This window comes from Dryas octopetala, chromosome 6 (assembly GCF_963921425.1).
Source record: "Dryas octopetala chromosome 6, drDryOcto1.1, whole genome shotgun sequence".
Lineage (NCBI taxonomy): Eukaryota > Viridiplantae > Streptophyta > Magnoliopsida > Rosales > Rosaceae > Dryas > Dryas octopetala.
The window spans coordinates 13,404,753-13,423,359 of NC_141371.1; the positions used below are offsets into that span (position 1 = coordinate 13,404,753).

General features: G+C 39.9%; 2 protein-coding genes across 2 annotated transcripts; one reads left to right on the top strand and one right to left on the bottom strand.

The window, feature by feature from the left end:
• Positions 1-6,612: 6,612 nt before the first annotated feature.
• Positions 6,613-12,052, top strand: BIGYIN (Tetratricopeptide repeat (TPR)-like superfamily protein). The gene is made up of 5 exons (XM_086248493.1): positions 6,613-6,708; positions 6,885-7,023; positions 10,625-10,746; positions 11,488-11,551; positions 11,638-12,052. Exons 1-5 carry the CDS (start codon positions 6,613-6,615, stop codon positions 11,724-11,726), a joined length of 510 nt encoding a protein of 169 aa, XP_086104619.1. The 3' UTR covers positions 11,727-12,052.
• Positions 12,053-13,744: 1,692 nt separating this feature from the next.
• Positions 13,745-17,586, bottom strand: LOC147282572 (AUGMIN subunit 1-like). The gene is made up of 6 exons (XM_086247698.1): positions 17,201-17,586; positions 16,934-17,066; positions 16,628-16,762; positions 16,403-16,526; positions 14,143-14,280; positions 13,745-14,060 (listed from the first exon to the last, which is right to left on the bottom strand). Exons 1-6 carry the CDS (start codon positions 17,469-17,471, stop codon positions 13,953-13,955), a joined length of 909 nt encoding a protein of 302 aa, XP_086103824.1. The 5' UTR covers positions 17,472-17,586; the 3' UTR covers positions 13,745-13,952.
• Between the last annotated feature and the right edge of the window lie 1,021 nt (positions 17,587-18,607).

Consider the following 18,607-nt stretch of genomic DNA (forward strand, 5'->3'; position numbering starts at 1 on the left):
GCGCCAAGTCCTCTTCAGCCCATTGAAGTCGAGAGACAATCCCTTGAGCATCAGATTCCAAATGGGACAAAGACAACCCCTGACCAAGAACAAAACAAAGCCGTGAGCAGGAGCTTGCCATTCCCCACTCTGCTGCACCCCATGCTGCTGCTTGGGAGCTACATTTGCACTGGAGAACTCGTCAAAAAGCTGCATAGCACGTTGTCACGGGCCGACTTTTCAAGGCTAAAGACGGACCGTGCGGCACTTGCTAATCTTCTCCTGAGTAGCAAGTCAGCCAAGTGAGTACCTCGTAGGCAACACAACCCACACGATATATTAGCTTTGTGCTAGCACCAAGCAAGCAACAAATAACATTCACACAAACAATAGCAAATGGAAAAGCTCACAGTGCAACAGAAGATTGAATGAATATGCTTCTTATATTGATGGCAAGAGAGTACAGGGGCTCAAGGTGCATGCTCTTACCTATGCCAGTGATCTAGCCCAGCATTCCACCGACTAGTCACCCCCCTGTAAAGAGCATTCTGAGCCAAATTGAACTTTACACCAAGGAACATCAAAATGTTTGAGGAGTCATAATACATAATTCCCTAAAAATACATAATTTGCTAATTACAGAAATACCCTTGCCCACAAGCAAGCGGCCAAGGCTTAACTAATGACCTTGGGCAAGCAAGCATTGCGGCATACAAAAGCAACCCCTAACACCCTCCCCCACTTAAGCTGTCGGCGTCCTCGACGACTGTGTGGCGCGGAATTCTTCGATCTTCTGCTTGAATGACTGCAAGTCTCCTTCCTTCTCCCAGCTTGTCTCTTCGTCTCCTAGTCCCTTCCATTTGACAAGGAATTCCAAACGCGGACGTCTGGCCACCACCACCATTCTGTCTGCTAGGATTTCTTCAACTTCTTTTGGCTTCGGAGGCGTGACGTCGACTTCGGCTCTTGCTGGTTGGTTGCGCGCTGGATCTGCTGGATCTGGCTGATACGGCTTCAAGTTGCTGACGTGGAAGACGGGATGCACCTTCATCCAGGAGGGAACGTCGATCTTGTAGGAAACTTTGCCGACTTTGGAGATGACTGGAAATGGCCCTTCATACTTGCGGAGGAGTCTTCGGTCTTGGTTGCGGAGGACTCGGAGTTGTTCTGGCATCAACTTGAATAGGACTTGATCTCCCACTTGGAATTCTAAGGGTCGACGCCCGCGGTCTGCCCACTTCTTCATTCGGCTCGAAGCTTTTTCCAAGTAGGCTCTGGCAATCTCAGAATTAATCTTCCACTCTTTCGTGAAGTTGAAGGCCCTGGGATTCTTTCCTCTGTAAGTCTCATCTACAGTGTGCGGCAGCAGGGGTTGTTGTCCGGTTACAATCTCGAACGGGCTCCTGTTGGTTGATGAGCTCTTCTTGGAGTTGAAGCAGAATTGTGCAATGTCTAGCAGCTGCACCCAATTCTTCTGGTTGGCATTTACAAAATGGCGCAGGTATTCTTCTAGGAGCCCATTGAATCTTTCAGTTTGGCCATCTGTCTGTGGGTGATAGCTCGAAGAGATGTTTAGTTGAGAACCAAGTAAACTAAAGAGTTCTGACCAAAACGTACCTGTGAACCTGGCATCTCTGTCACTTACAATGTTTTTGGGTACACCCCAATACTTCACCACATACTTAAAGAATAAGCGAGCTGTCTCCTCTGCCGGGCAAGACTTTGGAGTCGGGATAAATGTTGCGTACTTTGAAAATCTATCCACTACCACTAGAATGCAACTAAGGTCCTTAACCTTCGGGAGACTAGTAATGAAATCCAATGAGACACTCTCCCAAGGTCTGGTAGGGACAGGTAATGGCTCCAACAATCCCGGAGTCTTCTGCTTCTCGATCTTGTCTTGCTGACAGATAAGGCAAGTTCTTGTGTACTCTATCACGTCATCTCGCATTTGGGGCCAGTAATAGCCCTGTTTCAAGAGAGCATGTGTCCGCTGCCAGCCAGGGTGGCCTGCCCATAATGTATCATGGCATTCTTGTAGCAGCGTCCTGCGTAACCCATCAGCTTTCGGAACAAACAACCTGCCACCCTTTGTCCACAGCAACTGATCTTCCACCCAAAATCGGCGAGTCTTCCCTTCACCCGCGAGCTTCATAATTGCTTGGGCAACTGGATCTTTATCCAAACTTCCCCGGATACGCTCTCGCACTGATGTAGCCACCGTGCTACCCGACAAGGCTGCGAGTGCACGCAGTGCTGCGAGCTCAGCTTTTCTGCTTAAGGCATCTGCTACTTGATTGGTATTACCTGCTTTATGTTCAAAAGTGAAATCAAACTCCGCCAGGAACTCCTGCCAGCGAGCTTGTTTAGGAGTCAACTTAGGTTGCGTCAAGAAATGACTAACAGCCGAGTTGTCCGTCTTCACCACAAATCTAGATCCCAGCAGATAATGTCTCCAAGTCCTCAGGCAATGAATTACTGCCAAAAGTTCCTTCTCTTGCGCCGTGTACTTCCTCTCGGTCTCCGCCAGTTTGTGGCTTTCATAGGCAATGGGATGGCCTTCTTGTAGTAACACTCCTCCAAGTGCAAAGTCTGAGGCATCCGTTTGTACTTCGAAAGGTTTTGTCACGTCTGGGAGGGCCAGAACTGGATCATTCATCATGGTCTTCTTGATGTCTTCGAACGCCCTTTGACACTGATCATTCCAAACCCACCCTACCCCCTTTTTCAACAACTCAGTTAAGGGTGTAGTTCTCCTCGAATAGCCCTCCACGAATCGCCGATAGTAGTTGGCTAATCCGAGAAATGATCGAAGCTCTTTCACATTTCGAGGTGTCTGCCAATCTTGAATAGCCCTCACTTTCTCCATGTCCATCCTGATACGACCACGTTCTATAATGTGGCCTAGGAACTTGATACTTACTTGAGCAAATGAACACTTCTCTTTCTTCACAAATAGTTGGTTGTCCCGTAACTTTTGGAACACTTTCTTCAAATGCTCTCGGTGTTCTTCTAAGGTTGAGCTATAAACCACAATGTCATCGAGATAGACCACCACGAACTTGTCCAGGTAGTCATGAAAGACTTGGTTCATAAGAGTACAGAAGGTGGCTGGCGCATTAGTCAACCCGAATGGCATCACCATGAACTCAAAAGCTCCATAACGGGTGACACAAGTGGTCTTCGGCTCATCTCCTTCAGCAATCCGTACTTGATAATACCCCGACCTGAGATCCAACTTCGTGAAGTATTTGGCGTTGCTCAACTGATCAAATAGGTCGGCAATCAAGGGAATGGGATACTTGTTGCGCACCGTCACTTTGTTGAGGGCTCGATAGTCCACACATAGTCTGAGACTTCCATCCTGCTTCTTTTGAAATAGAACTGGTGCTCCGAATGGTGCCTTGGAAGGCCTAATGAACCCAGCTTCCAGTAACTCATTTAACTGTCTCCTCAATTCGGCCAACTCAGGAGGGGCCATTCGGTAGGGTGCTCTCGCAGGTGGCTTCACCCCAGGGAAGAGTTCAATCTCATGGTCTATACTTCTTCTTGGTGGTAGGGATCTTGGAAGCTCATTGGGCATCACATCTTGGTAATTCTTCAAGACTTCTTCAACCTCTGGGGGCACTTGTTCATCATTCATTTCACCTTTCACTATCGGGACTATCACATAGGATGGCTCTTCGCGCTTTACCCCTTTCTTGAATTGCATGGCAGACAGGAGTCGGGGTTCACAAGGCTTCTTTATCGTTGCTTGGACCACACTAGGTTTCTCGTCCATGATTAGTAAGTTATGTGCGGCGGGGATGGGAATGGCCTTCTTCTCCAACAGGAACTCCATCCCGAGTATGACATCGAAGTCATCCATTTGAACCGCCACGAGGTCTGTTTGTCCTTCCCACGACCCAAGCTTGATTTGTACCTGTTTGGCCACGCCGGTTGTCGGCAATGCTTCAGAATTCACCGCTTTCATGCGCCCAACATCCTTCTCTAACTTTAGGCCCAATCGTTGGGCTTCTCCTTTGGAGATAAAGTTATGGGTGGCACCTGTGTCAACCATCACACTTCGGGCGGCTTTGCCATTCAAGGTTGCCTCCACGAACATAAGACCCTTTTCGGGGATCTTCTTGGGATCAACCATCTGTTTCTTCATAGCTCCCAAAAATCTCAGAGCTCCCATGTGGCCGGGTTCTGCCTCCTGCTCCTGCTCCTCACCTGTTTCCTGCGAATGAATAGAAGCTTGCAAAGCATTTAGTGCAGATTTATGAGGACATTCAGCCACTCTATGTGGCCCATTACATAAAAAGCAAGCAAGAGGTTTAGGTTTGAAGCCAGCTTGGTTTTGTGGTCGAGACGGGGCCGAGTCTCGAAAATTTGTGTTCCTTCTTTCGTTTCCTCCCTGGTTAGCAGGTCTCATCTCTGCTCCCCCACTTTTATTTTGGTTGGGCCTGAAGGACTTGTAGTTGTTCCCACTAGAGGAGGTTTGGTTCCTCCTACTAGAGGAGTCGTCATAAGTGTAGTCTGTCAGGCGTTCTGCAGCAGCCTGGGCGGAAGGCAAATCTCCGATTCTTTGTCTCTGTAACTCTGTTCTGGCCCATGGCTTCAATCCTTCCAGGAAATAGAATAGCTTGTCTTTTTCGGACATGTCTTGAATATCTAGCATCAAGGCTGAAAACTTCTTTACATAGTCCCTGACGGTGCCTGTTTGTTTGAGCTCTCTCAATTGCCGCCGAGCAATGTACTCGACATTCTCAGGAAAGAATTGAGTCTTGAGCTCTTTACGTAGATCTTCCCAGGTGTTGATGGTGCACCTCCCGTTCCGAATGTCGTCATATTTGGTCCTCCACCAAAGTTTTGCATCGCCAGTAAGATACATCGTGGCTATGCTCACTTTACTCTCCTCTGAGTCTGCCTTCACTGCTCTAAAATATTGTTCCATGTCGAACAGGAAGTTCTCAAGTTCCTTCGCGTCCCGTGCCCCCCCGTAGGCTTGGGGTTCGGGCACCTTCACTCTGGCGTAGCCCACTCCTTGTGTGACTGGGGCCTCATTCCCCACTGCCCGCATAGTAAGATTGAGCTTGTTGTTCATATCTCCAAGCTCTATCTTGATGGCCTTAATCGCATCGCGAAAATCTTCCGTCAATTCATTGACAGTTTTTGAAAGCTCTTGAATTGTGTTGTCCATCGTTCCCATTCGCTCATCGAAGGGAGCTGAACTCGCACTGCTTGATGGACTCTTGCCTCGTTCCAAGGCGCCTACCCTTTCAGCCAAGCTCTCTAGTTCTCCAACCTTTTCAACGAGCCCGGGTAGGTTGTAACTTCTTATTTCTTCGGTGAGGTCTCCCAAGCTATCTGGAAGCCCAGCAAGTTCACCCAACCGACTATCGATCCACTCAAAATGTTGTGTATTCGTCATACGGGACATCTTGTATGATTTGTAGTAACCACGCTCTGATACCAACTGTCACGGGCCGACTTTTCAAGGCTAAAGACGGACCGTGCGGCACTTGCTAATCTTCTCCTGAGTAGCAAGTCAGCCAAGTGAGTACCTCGTAGGCAACACAACCCACACGATATATTAGCTTTGTGCTAGCACCAAGCAAGCAACAAATAACATTCACACAAACAATAGCAAATGGAAAAGCTCACAGTGCAACAGAAGATTGAATGAATATGCTTCTTATATTGATGGCAAGAGAGTACAGGGGCTCAAGGTGCATGCTCTTACCTATGCCAGTGATCTAGCCCAGCATTCCACCGACTAGTCACCCCCTGTAAAGAGCATTCTGAGCCAAATTGAACTTTACACCAAGGAACATCAAAATGTTTGAGGAGTCATAATACATAATTCCCTAAAAATACATAATTTGCTAATTACAGAAATACCCTTGCCCACAAGCAAGCGGCCAAGGCTTAACTAATGACCTTGGGCAAGCAAGCATTGCGGCATACAAAAGCAACCCCTAACACACGTCATAGATTACTGCTGGCTGGTGAAGTCCCATCAAACAAGGAACGTCGACTGAGAAGAACAAGAACCCACCTTCATCTCACGAAGCTTAACCTCCAACCCCAACTTATATGCACTACTTTCCAAAAAAATATTTTAAATAAAAGCCTCATTCCAGTGCCCATTCGCATTAATCAAAGAATAAACCTGAAAAGTTGCAGGCCTTCACAACCATGGGTCACCATAAATCAAGGTGTCCTCACCATTACCAACACCACGTCGCAGACCTCGTCACAAAAATGCACTTTAATTGTATATTTTCTCATAGAAATGAACTTCAATTGCACATTTTTTCTTTATCATATTCGAGAGCTGTCAAATTCAAATTGCCCTTCCTAAATAAACTTTTTTTTTCCCATATATCAATTTAAATACCTAGTGAGCATTTCTAATCTGCTACATTCAAATAAATTATAATTGTGTGAACTAGAACCACTAACACATTACAACCTTAGTTTCTTCTTTCAAATTAAGAAGAAAAAATAAAGAAGAATATAGCCCAAGTCCCATTTTGGGTCCAAAATCGAAATAAAACATTTAATTATTTCCGTACAGAAACCTATAAATACAAAACCCAAAGATAACACGTGAAATCCCTTGGGAGGATTCAGAGTCAACCACAAATGGAAGACGTGATGACCAAATTTTTCGATTCCGTCGCTAACTTCCTCTGGGCCAGCGGAGATCAGATACCCTGGTGCGATCGCGACGTCATCATGGTAAGCACATACACTTGTTATTCTGATTCCCCAATGTTCATTTTCCGTTTGGTTCCCGGGAAAATTGAAAAAAAAAAAAAAATCCAAAGAAAACAACGAAAGAGAGATCTGGGTCTCCTCTTTTTTTCATCAACATTGCCTTTTCTGTTGGCATTAAATTGTGTTTTATGATTCAGGGGTGTGAGAGAGAAGTTGCAGAGGCCAGCAAGGGTGACTATGAAGAGCAGAAGAGCGAAAGCATAATGAGGTTGTCATGGGCACTCGTTCACTCCACGCATCCAGAAGATGTGCAGCGTGGAATAGCCATGCTTGAAGGTATTATAATTTGTAAATACCTACATTAATTTTCCCAATGCTCATTTTTGATGATGCAAGCTTCGTGATTACATGGGTTGTTTATGATTGACTCCTTTCTTAATGAATTTTAATTAGTATAATTGTTTAAAACTTTGATTGGAACAATCTTCTCTTAATAAGTGTTGAACAAAATTTGTAAATAAATAATAAATATTACCCAACATAATTTCACCCAAATTCATTTATGGAATGAGGGTTTTATTATTTTGGGTACGACCCATTCAAGATGAAGTGCATCTCTTAATTACAGTCCCTTGACTCAAGGGAATACCCTTTGATTCCAATTGCAATGAAACCAACAGATCATCTTGCAAGTGTTTGGATTTCCAATAGGTAAACGACCCATTGAAATAGAATTTATTTGTGATTGCGGTTGCACCTGTATTTTAGGTTGCCTACGTACCCATTGCAGGATCAAACCACACGTAGTTCCGAGGTTTTAGGATTTAAATGGGTGGATGACCCACTTAAAAGATTTGTGTAACTTGGGTAGGGTTTAGAGCCCTTGGATTTGATTTGAGAAATTAATTCAGGGACTTTTGTGTGTAGAACTAATTTCTGAAGAATTTGGGTGGATTTGATTTGGTACGAAATTAATTCAAAGAAATTTATATGAACTAATTCCTAAGGGAATTTAGAGAATTTTGTGAATGAGGTTGAGTGTGAATTTTGCTCACATTGCCTACGTACCCATGATGGGATCAAACCGGACGTAGTTCGGTGAAAGAATTTGACTTGATTGGCTTTGTGCCATTTTGAAGTTGAATTTAGGATTTAGATTTGAGATATTTGGTTTTGTACCAATTTAAAAGAGATGGTTTTGTACCATTTGAGAAATGTGGTTTTGTACCAATTTGAGAGTTTAAATTTGGGGTTTGGATTTGGTTTCGGTTTTATACCGATTGAGAGAGTTGGTTTTATACCAATTTGAGAGTGTTGGTTTTGTACCAATTTAAGAATTGGGATTTGGAGGAAAATGTGCCCATTAATATTTTTTGTATCATTTATTTGTTAAATGATACATTCTTTTATAATGGGCTAACATGAATTTGGTTATGTATGCCCATTAATATTTTTGTATCAATTATTTGTTTAATTGACACACTTTATATTTTTAATGGGCAAAAATTAAATGGAAAGAGCCCATTAAGCTTTATTTAATTTTCTACCAATTAATTTTCTATTGGTACGTAATTTAATTTTGCTAATGGGTATCCTGATTTTGTGGATGCAAGCTCAATTAATTTGTAGACTTGCATTCTTAATTGCAAATTGCAATCCAAATGGGAAGTAGCCTTTAGCTCCCGTGGGCCCAAGCAACCACATGGGTTTACTAGCTTGATGACTTTGATAGCCAAATTGATAGAGAATAGCAGACCACTTTAGGCCTTTTGTCTTTCCCTCTTATTTGTTGCGCCTCCTTCCAAGTTGGACTTCTTTTGCATGCTAGGTATTACCCAACAAGGCCTCTCTTGCAGAATTTGGCATGAAAGGCCAAGATAATCTTTGAGCTTCCTTGCCGTAACTTGAAGAGGCAAGATCTCTTTCTTCCCTGCATGCGTCAGTATAGCAGCAACACGTCCCTTGTCTGCGTCTCTCTGCAGAGAGCAAGAAGTTGATCCTTATTTCTCTCATTTATTTTTTTCCTGGCTTGCTGCCCATTTGTTGTTTTTCTTGTTTTCGTGCCTTTCTCCTTCTTTGTTTTCCTCGTCTGATGCAAAGGAAATATATCTCAGCCATAAGACTTGTTTTCTTTGTTGACTGATGGCAGAGAAGTTGATTTTTCTGTGGCATTTTGGGGAATGTGGATTCAGCAATATTCCATCTTTTTTTCTTTGAGGATTTAGCCAAATCCATTTTTTTTGTGCGGATTCAGCCGAATCCTTTTTGTTTATGGATTCAGCCAAAACTAATTTGAAGATGGATTCAGCCGAATCCTTTGATATACTTTTGTGGTTTCAGCCGAAACCGAATGGAAGAGAATGAATTCAGTAGAATCCTTTATGGTTTCAGCCGAAACCAATTTGGAGATGGATTCAGCCGAATCCTTTGATGAATTTTTGTGGTTTCAGCCGAAACCGATTGAGAGAAAATGGATTCAGCCGAATCCTTTGGCAAACTTTTTTTTGGGGTTTCAGCCGAAACCAAATATTGAAAGGAGCAATGAATAAAAGAAGTGTCATCTACCTAGCGGTGGCAAAGCTTTGGTGATGGCAAATACACGTTCCTCTTCTTCTTGCAGCCTTTCGGTGTCTTCTCTCCTCTTTCTCTCCTCCCCTTTTTTCTGAATCCCTTATGCTCTATTTATAGAGTCCATGGGAAGTCCAAGTGATGAGATCAGATGGAGATGAGATAACTCTCTCCATTTAAATTTAAACTCATCAGATAAGAGATAATTAAGCTTTCAGATAAATCCACATTATCTCACTTTTCAATTTGTTTTCATTTGAAATTAATGTGGCACATGGCATATGGGGATCTTATCTCAACCTCAACCTTTGTATTTTTTTTTAATTTTTTTACGGTTCAACAATAAGCTTCACGTACATTTTTTTCCTTAGTATGTTTTCTCGTGGAAACAGTCTTTAATGGGGCAGTTGTACCACCAACCACTCACATTTACAATTCTATTTGTTTAAAAAACCCGTAAGTTTTACTTGAAATAAAGACACATGTCAGCATATTAATAAGGGTTGCACCGTACACGTGGCGTGACTATCCCACTAAAGAATCTCAAACTATGGTATGAATTATGCTATGTGAGTTGTAGGGCCATTTGGTAAGGTTTTGTTTTTTGTTTTTATTGAAGAAAGAGAGAAGAGAAAAGGAAAACATAGATCTGTGAAGGAAGAGAAGAACATATGTAATGATTTTTAAAATAAAAACTAAAAATAGTTTTAAATTATATGTAGGGCCCACTTCATAACGTTTATGTTTTTGGTTTTTAGTTAAAGAGATAGATGGAAGATATATGGAAGAGTGGGAGAGTAGATATGAGAGATTTCATGTGAAGATGAAATGAGGGAAACCTAAGAGAAGAAATAGTTCAAATTGTTTTTGGCTTTTGGTGTTTAGTTTTTATTTTATAAATCTTCCTTCTCTTTTCATCCAATTGTTTTTCTATAGAACAAGAAAATAATGGTGTCAGTATAGTTTCATATTGCAAGTAATCTTTTTTGTTGATTCTCACAAACAAAAGTAGTCTCCCAGAAATTAATTAGAGTTTGCTTCTTTTTTACTTCCTTCTGCAATAAGCAATTGGGAGCCCTTCTGGATTTCTGGTAAATTATAACTTTTCCATTATAAAATTCCACCTATCTTTTACTTAAATGGTTAGCCTTGTCCATTAATAGTAAAAAGTAGATTACCTATACACTTTCGCCTGTGATGTGATTGTTTTTCTGTTTTGCTTTGAACTGAAGAACTCTTGTTCTAGCTTGTCTCTGGTGCTTTTGAGTTTCCAATGTTGGATATTGGGAGTGCATGTTTTCATTCTCTAGTCTTATCTCTAACCTACAATAGTCTATTGAAAAACACTGAAGAATATAAACATGTACAGCCGCATTGGCTAACACTCGGTCCCCTTTGCATCAGAGAGAGAAGCTTTACCTTCTGGCTGTTGGATACTATAAAACTGGTGAATATTCAAACTGTCGGAATCTTGTGGGGCAATGCTTAGAGGTACGTTCTTGTTTTTCTTTTGGATTGCAAATAAGTTTACCTGAAATATCTGAGTGGCATTCATCTCTCCTTTTTGCTACATGTTTACGTGCGTCTTACATTTAGCATATGGTTGGGTAACTGTCATTCAGTGAAATTCTAGCCAGAATATTGCTGTTTGTTTCATAGGATCTGTTATTTTAAAATGTTCTGTAACACTTGGCTTTGCTACTGTTTACATTCTTAAAGTGTGCCCTCTTCTAAAATTTTGAGTGGGTGCTATGTGCATGTGCCAGCGTGGGATAAGCTGATTTTCAGAATAATGAAATTTACTCAGTTTATCATATACTTTCTACTGTACTTTAAAATCATTGCAAAATCAATGTTGTGTTGACTTATCTAATGTGATATTGCAGACTATCTGTCCCACTTTTTCTTTTCGTTTATACAAACTAGAAGCATTACAGAATGCATGTGCAGTGTGATGGAAGTTATAGTAGGGAGAAAGAAAGCAATATGAAAGTGGAGTAATATGCAATTGCTATAATAATCTTAGTATTTAAATCAGTTATTAAATTATTTCATGTAAAGGGGGCATATATGACATGTCTTTCCACAACAATGACAAAGACTAGACTTGTCTTACTAATAGTATTATGAGTTGCCTTCGGCCTGTTTCCATTTGGATTTTTAAAGTTCTTACAAACTATCTGTTCTCATTTTGTTATAAAATAATTTGTTTTAACCTTTTTGTTTTTGCAGATTGCCCCTGATTGGAGACAGGCTGTGACCCTTAAGAAGACAGTGGAAGAGCAAATTTCCAAAGGTAACAAATGTGCAGAATTGTTTCTTTATTACTACATTGTAACACCAAATCAAAGGAATTGTAAAAACACATGTTTTGGAATGCAGATGGGATTATCGGAATAGGCATTACTGTTAGTGCTGTTGGGCTTATAGCAGGTGGGGTTGCTGCAGCATTGCTTGGGATTCGCAGATAATAACCACCAGCCAATTAACAATGTTCATATAGACTTACTACCAAACTTCACTTCTCAAGCTTTCAATTTTCCCACGAAGAAAGGCTTCAAATACTCGGGCTGAGGAATTCTGCGGCTTGGTACCTTCTATTTTCTGGAGGAAGCATTTCATTTCATTTGTTGTAATTTCTTTACAAAATCCATAGAAACCCACTATTCTTCTATGTATATAGGCACAAATACCATTTCTCTACTTACTGTACCAATCTGTAACCAATTGTCTCAAGTATTCAACGATCTGTTGATTTAAAATGGGATTATGACCTCTTAAATTAGAGGTGTCTATGTCTTCAAGTGAAGTTCTCATCCCAAATATGTGCAAGTCATCATCACCTTTAATCTCTTTAAAAAAAAAAAAAAAAATCCAGCCTTCCCCTCCTTCCCCTCCTTCCCCTTTCATCAGCATTCAAGAACAATAAAAAAAGATTTGAAAAGACAAAACCCCATCCCATATTTCCCATATCCCTCTTAGTCAAACTCCTCACCTGGAGCACTATGATGGATTGCTTTGTAAAAACCTCTAGTGCGATTGCAAAGGAACCCATATGGGTATCATTACGAAATAGAGGGAAAAGAGCAAATAAAAACACCAAATGGGAGTGGGTTTTGACTATTTGTTCAAATGGTGGGTGGTGAGATTGGACTAGCAAAGGGTGGGTTGTAAAGCGAAGAGGGTGGGGCTGAAAATTGTGGGTATTAATGTGTTTGGTTAGTGGTTGTTTTTGTATTTTGTTTTTTTGTGTTCAAATAAGAATAAACAGTGTTAAAGGGTGTTAAATAAAGGGATAGATGTCATCCTATACGATAAGGCCACCCATGCCTCAACAAGAGTTTCTGTTATATGTGTTATCTCCTCCCATAAAAAAGAGAGTAGATGCGCCAGTTTGGTATTGCTGTGTGAAAAAACAGTTGTGTGGTAAAACAACTGTGAAGTAAAGTCAGCTGTAAAGTAAAGCAGCTGAGTGTTTGGTAAAATATGTTTTCAAAAGTGCTGTGAGTGCAAAAAATAGTATCAAAGTGTTTGGTAAATGTTAATGAAAAAGTGTTGTGACTGTGTATAATTACTAAAATAGACATGATGCTAAAAATGTCTTTGACTTATTTGTTTGGTAAAAAAAAATGTGTTTTACTTGTTTTTTAAATTGTTGGCTACAAATTTTTATTAGCATTAATTTTTCTAAGAACAACATTATTAAATAACTATGTCTATTATTTTTTTAGGTATATTATAATTTTAATTGTGCAAATAAAATATCATAATTAATTATCACAATATAAAATATAACTAACAATGAACATATTTTTTAATTTAAAATAAACAAATTAAAAATATAGAAATCAATGAGGATATTATGGGTAAAATAAAATATTCATTGTTGCTGTGATTCACTGCAGTTTTCAAAAGCACCTAGAAACCTGCTTTCTGTTTTTGTTGTGGGGAGTTGAGAATTGTGGGGAAAAGCAGTTTTTAATTTTTTTACCAAACACCAAAACTGCTGTAGGTGATTGAGAATTGTCATCCACAGCAGCTTTTGAGTCTTCCACCGCATTCCCAAACGGGGCCTTAGTCAAATCGTCATTAATGTACCAATATTGCCCTTGCGGTTAATGAAGCTACAAATTTCAAATGCTAAAGTTCGTCCCAAAAAATGACTGCCAAGTTGCCAACCAAAAGGATAGAATGTTCTCCAAAGCAAAAGTAAAAGCTGAGCACTTGCGACCAGAAACATATCACAAGAGACATGTACTAGATTTTGATTTCATATATGAGGGGTATAAAATTTAAAGAATAATTTGACCAGAAAAAAATGTAAAGAATAATGTTTTGGTTGTGAACTGAGTCAAAAGAGTACATGTCCCTTATCGATCTAAAAAGTATGTAAGCAGCATTTGAAATGCTAGTAAATAATTTTTTGTATACAGAAACAGTAATATTAAGAATTTTGGGGATTCATCCTTTCGGGAGCAAATCAACTCCATACAATAAAACTTTCCATCAAATTAACTCCACGAGCAGAAACAATAGTAACAAACGTAATGAGACCACGACTTGTGCAACAATCGAATCAACAAGGAAACATGATCCTTGACCAGTTCTTCAGTAACAAAATAAATATATATTTACATATAAACACAATTACACAAATGGAGAGGAGGCGATCATACAAAAATAAGTCTACTGGTGCATTACTCTGAAGTTGAAAGAGCTGACTGCAACACATCTTCGAGGTACTTCTCAGCAGCAGCATACTGCCTTTTCTTGTCCTCAATTGCTAAAGCAGCCAAAGCTTTATCCTGCACATACACATATCTTATAACTCACAGTTTTTTTAGCACTTAAACAAACTTTGATCAATTAACTAAAATAGAGAACTACAGGCGGCAAATCTTGGTAGCTTCTCAAAGTATCAACGACAGGCTTTGTCTTCTTCTCTAATTCCTTCCGGTGCTCAGCCAGTTCAACCAACACCCCATGGCTAATCTCCGGAGAGTAGCCCCGACGATTAAGCTTATCCTGTCCAAGAGATTTACAGCAGCACTCTTACTAAGAATAAATAAAGAAATTGTAGGTTACAATTTTAACTGCACAATAGTATTAAAGGCTAAAAGCCCCATACTTAATAATAAGCGTACAATCTGGATGAGTAAATATATTCCTGCAACTTCAGTACTGCCATTGCAATAAACCAGCCATCTACTGAACATTTATCACTGATTTTAATCATTTACTGATGCAAGACAGCACAAAGGGCTGCCTGTTGTTGAAATGAAAAAAGTCAACCCAAAAACAAATAGAAAAAGAGAGATAGCTCTTCCTCTAAACAAGGAAAGCGATAAGAGGCTTATCTTTTATCCTCCCACACAGCCTATAAAAGACCCACATACATCTCAAGAGGTGAGGTAAGGAGGTTTTAGCAGCCCACCCCTACATGACTGCACATTTAAAGAGATAAGAGGTTTTTCTTTTAACCTCATACACAGCCTATAAAAGAACAAGGAAAAAAAAATTAGACAAAATATTGAAAGGAACAAAAGGCTGGGAAAAAGATCCACCAGAAATCCCCCAGACAGACTGGATTCGAAACTGGGGCCCCCCACCAAACCCTACAATCTTTGGGAGGCAGGAAACTGTAGCAAATAGCTAGATATGTACCTTTGAGGAATCAAACCTCAAACCACGTGGGAGCAAACGAAGGGCCTGACGACTCAGCTATTTCTAGAATCCAATTACTTAAAAAACTACTACTATTAAAGGGAACTTAAGCTATTAATCTTCCAATACGCACCTTTCTTTTAAATCAACACAGTGCAGATGCTGTAAGAAATGCCCTATTTTACATTGCCCTGATTGTTCCTTTATTCCAGCATTCCTGGAGGTGGGTTTGCATTCATAAACCAACAAATCTAATTTGGTATCCAACTTCAAGCAACTTGAGTGTAATAAAAACTTATTTTCACAATTATGGAGTTCATAATTTTATAGATACTGGCATATGCATCACAAGCTATGCACCGTTGAAATTTGAAATAAAGCTTTTCTTTCTCCAATTCACAACTATATTCTCTCACCTGATGGATAACTAAAATGATGCCATAATTTCTTGCTAGGTTCAAAATTCCAATGGCAGGGGAGGCATTTCTTCATTTGTATAACACCCCCTTCCTCCACGACTACCACCAACCATACAAACATTCAACCATTTATACATGCATACATACATACGTAACTAAAAAACCCTTCAGTAATGGAATTTGTTCTACACTCTTACAGAATCTGTTGGCAATGGAAAATACTAGTATGTATTTCCCTGTTGTCATGGTTAAAGATTAATAAGGCAAAATGTACTTTGGTGGGATCAATTTGGAAGAGGGTAAAGTTGCAAGGCTGGCAGAAGCTTGGGTTTTGCAGTGGGGTCATGTCCAATGAAGTATTTGCACCTCCCTTTGGGAGGAAATCCTAGGAGTTTAAGTTTCTTGAATCTGGTGGAGGAGAAGGTTAAAAAAATGCTTAAGAGCAGGAAGAAGGTGTTCTTATCAAGAGGGGAACACTCACTTTTGGGGTGCATAGCTATTTACTATATATTATTATTTAAGGTTCCTTGTGGTTGTGGCTAGGAAGATTGAAATGTTGATGAGGATTTTGTTGTGGGATATTACAAGGGAAGGAGAATATCTTTGGGCTTGCAGGTTTGTTCCTTTTTCCATATAATTGGGATTTTGGACCCTGAAGAAATATAAATGAGCAGGAGTTGGAGGAGTTTTCTACACTATTAAGGCTATTGGAGGAGGTGCAAATGGACCCATCAAGATGTGATAAGAGAATTTGGAAATTGGAAGGCTCAGGTGCGTTCTTATGTAATCCCTACAGCAGTTTCTTGAGCAAAAAATATGACTTTTCTTCCCTTCAGCCTTTTTGTCAAATCTGGAAAGCAAAGGTTCCTCCCAAAGTAAAGGTTTTGTCTTGGCTAGCGGTTCATGGAAGGGTAAACACATGATCAAGTTCACAGGAGAAGACCTTAAATATGTTTCTTTCCGCTTTGGTGCATTTTGTGTAAAAAAGGCGCGGAGAGTGTGGATCATGTTTTCCTTGGCATTAACAATAACAATATCATGAACCAAAGAAAATAAATAAATACCTTGAAGTTGGCAGTCTGTTGATTGTATTGTTTCTCCTTATCAGCCATAACCCCCAAGTTGGTCTTCCAATACTCAATATGCGCCTCACATGGACCCACATCAGCTTCTAGTTGGGCAAGTGTTCTACCAAAGTTTAAAATAACTCAATAAATTCAGAAAAATGCCATATTCAAATTCATGCCCTTAACTTTACGGTTCTTGCAATGCTTCCAACAAGATGTTACCTTTTCAAATAATTTAACCTGGCAAGAGCCTTGCGAGTATAATCGAGAAGAATTTTGGACTCTTTTTGAGCTTTAGCCCTCTTCTCCTCCACACCGGTCTTCCTCAACGATATATCCCCCATCGCCACAAGAAAACTAAAAACCCACCTTTCTTATGTCAGCTCAGTAGTATTCAAACAACATGTAAAAAGTAAAACCCACATTTATAATCAGAGGCTGGTTTAGCTCAGCACAGTGAGTGAGTCAGTATTCAAAGTAGAATGAATTTTCACATTGCTTAAAATTCAAAACACACAACACACACACCTGCTTAGCTCAGTATCTCTTATATTCAACAAATTGGCCACATTCGCTAAGACCTGCGCCGACGACACCACGCTGGACGCCAAACCCTCCTGTGCCAACCCCACACTCTCTAAGATCTCCCTAATCCTCGCAGCTACAACCACAAAAATAAATAAAATCAATCAATCAATTAATAAAATACACAACAACCATACACGACATTACACATTCAAACATACATATAGAATAATAATAAACAATAATAACAATAATCGAATAATGAGAGACCTTGGGAGCGGTATTCGGAGGCTTTGAGGCGGAAATCGGAGGCGAGGATCTTGGAGGCTTGGGTGTGGGCTTGGGAGAGAGTGGCAAGGTTGTGTAAATATGCCACCGAACGAGGGGTATATTCGAAATGGGGCACTTCTTTCCCGGCTTGGGAGAATTCCTGGGCCAGCCATTGCTTCACCTCTCCGATTCGAGACGCGTCCGACCCGCTGCTGCCTCCGCCGCCGCCGCTCTTCGACGTCGTTATACTTACTGACGAGGAATCGTTCATTGTATGGAGGAGGTGATTGCTGAGTCGACTCGCTCAACCGTTGGCTCGTTCCGGGTTCGTTGGGTGCTTCTGGATTTTGATTTTAATCGAAGTTAGAAACTCAGTGAGCACTTATAAAGTTATACAATAATGTCTGTTAGTTATTGAAATCGCGAATTTGGTCTTTTAATCCACTTATCCACCTACAATTTTTTTTTCTTATTATTACAATTTTGCTCCTATCAGTTTTAAAATTTTAAAATTAAAAAGATATTAAATTACATTTTTGGCCCCATATTTTGATCCAATTTTCACTTTAGTCTCCTTCATCTCAATTTTGATAATTTTGGTCCTCTAGTTTCATATATGACAAGTGGGAGAGACTAGAGAGTGAGGATAGGGGATTTGAGTGTCTTTGTGTTTGCTTTTTATTTTTTTAATTGAATTTTCACTTTTGTTTTAACAATTTTTAAATACTGGGTTTTTAATTGGTCTAATCTCCAAAATACCTTTAGTGAAAAGCCATGTGGTGAAGTCCTTAGAGTTAGCTCAAGTGATAAGGATGGTTAGAGTATAGGTTATGATTGGACTAGATTCATGATTGGATTCTCTCCAATATAACAAAAAAAAAAACAATGTGATGCCATCCACATATGCAAAATAGACGGAAAATTGACAAAATAGAACAGAGTGTTGGATAAATAAAAAATGGCTCAAGTATATTAGCATCCACCAAGGGCTCATTTCAAGTTGGTGCACGATCTATAAAACATTTCAAATTCCCTCATTAACTATAAAAAATATACAGATTGTAAGGTTTAGTGTCAACAAATAGTATCATAGTTTAAGGATGTTAGTGTAAGGGAATTCTTTTTCAAATTTAAGTTTGATTTTAAACTTGAGACATTTCTAATATTATAAAGAGAAATATCATTAACCGGTGATTTTACACTGATCCTTTGGAAACTGAACATTAAACTAAAAGCTTTTATGCATGTAACATTAACGCCCAAAAAGGCCGGCTGCAGTCAAAGGAGCCGGCCCTCCTGTATATGCTTACCGAAGCAATTGTTGCAAAAATGGTTATTTAAATGAATTTGGTTATAAATAAATTTCATGAGCTAGAACCAGAAGATATGACCATATGACATGGGTAT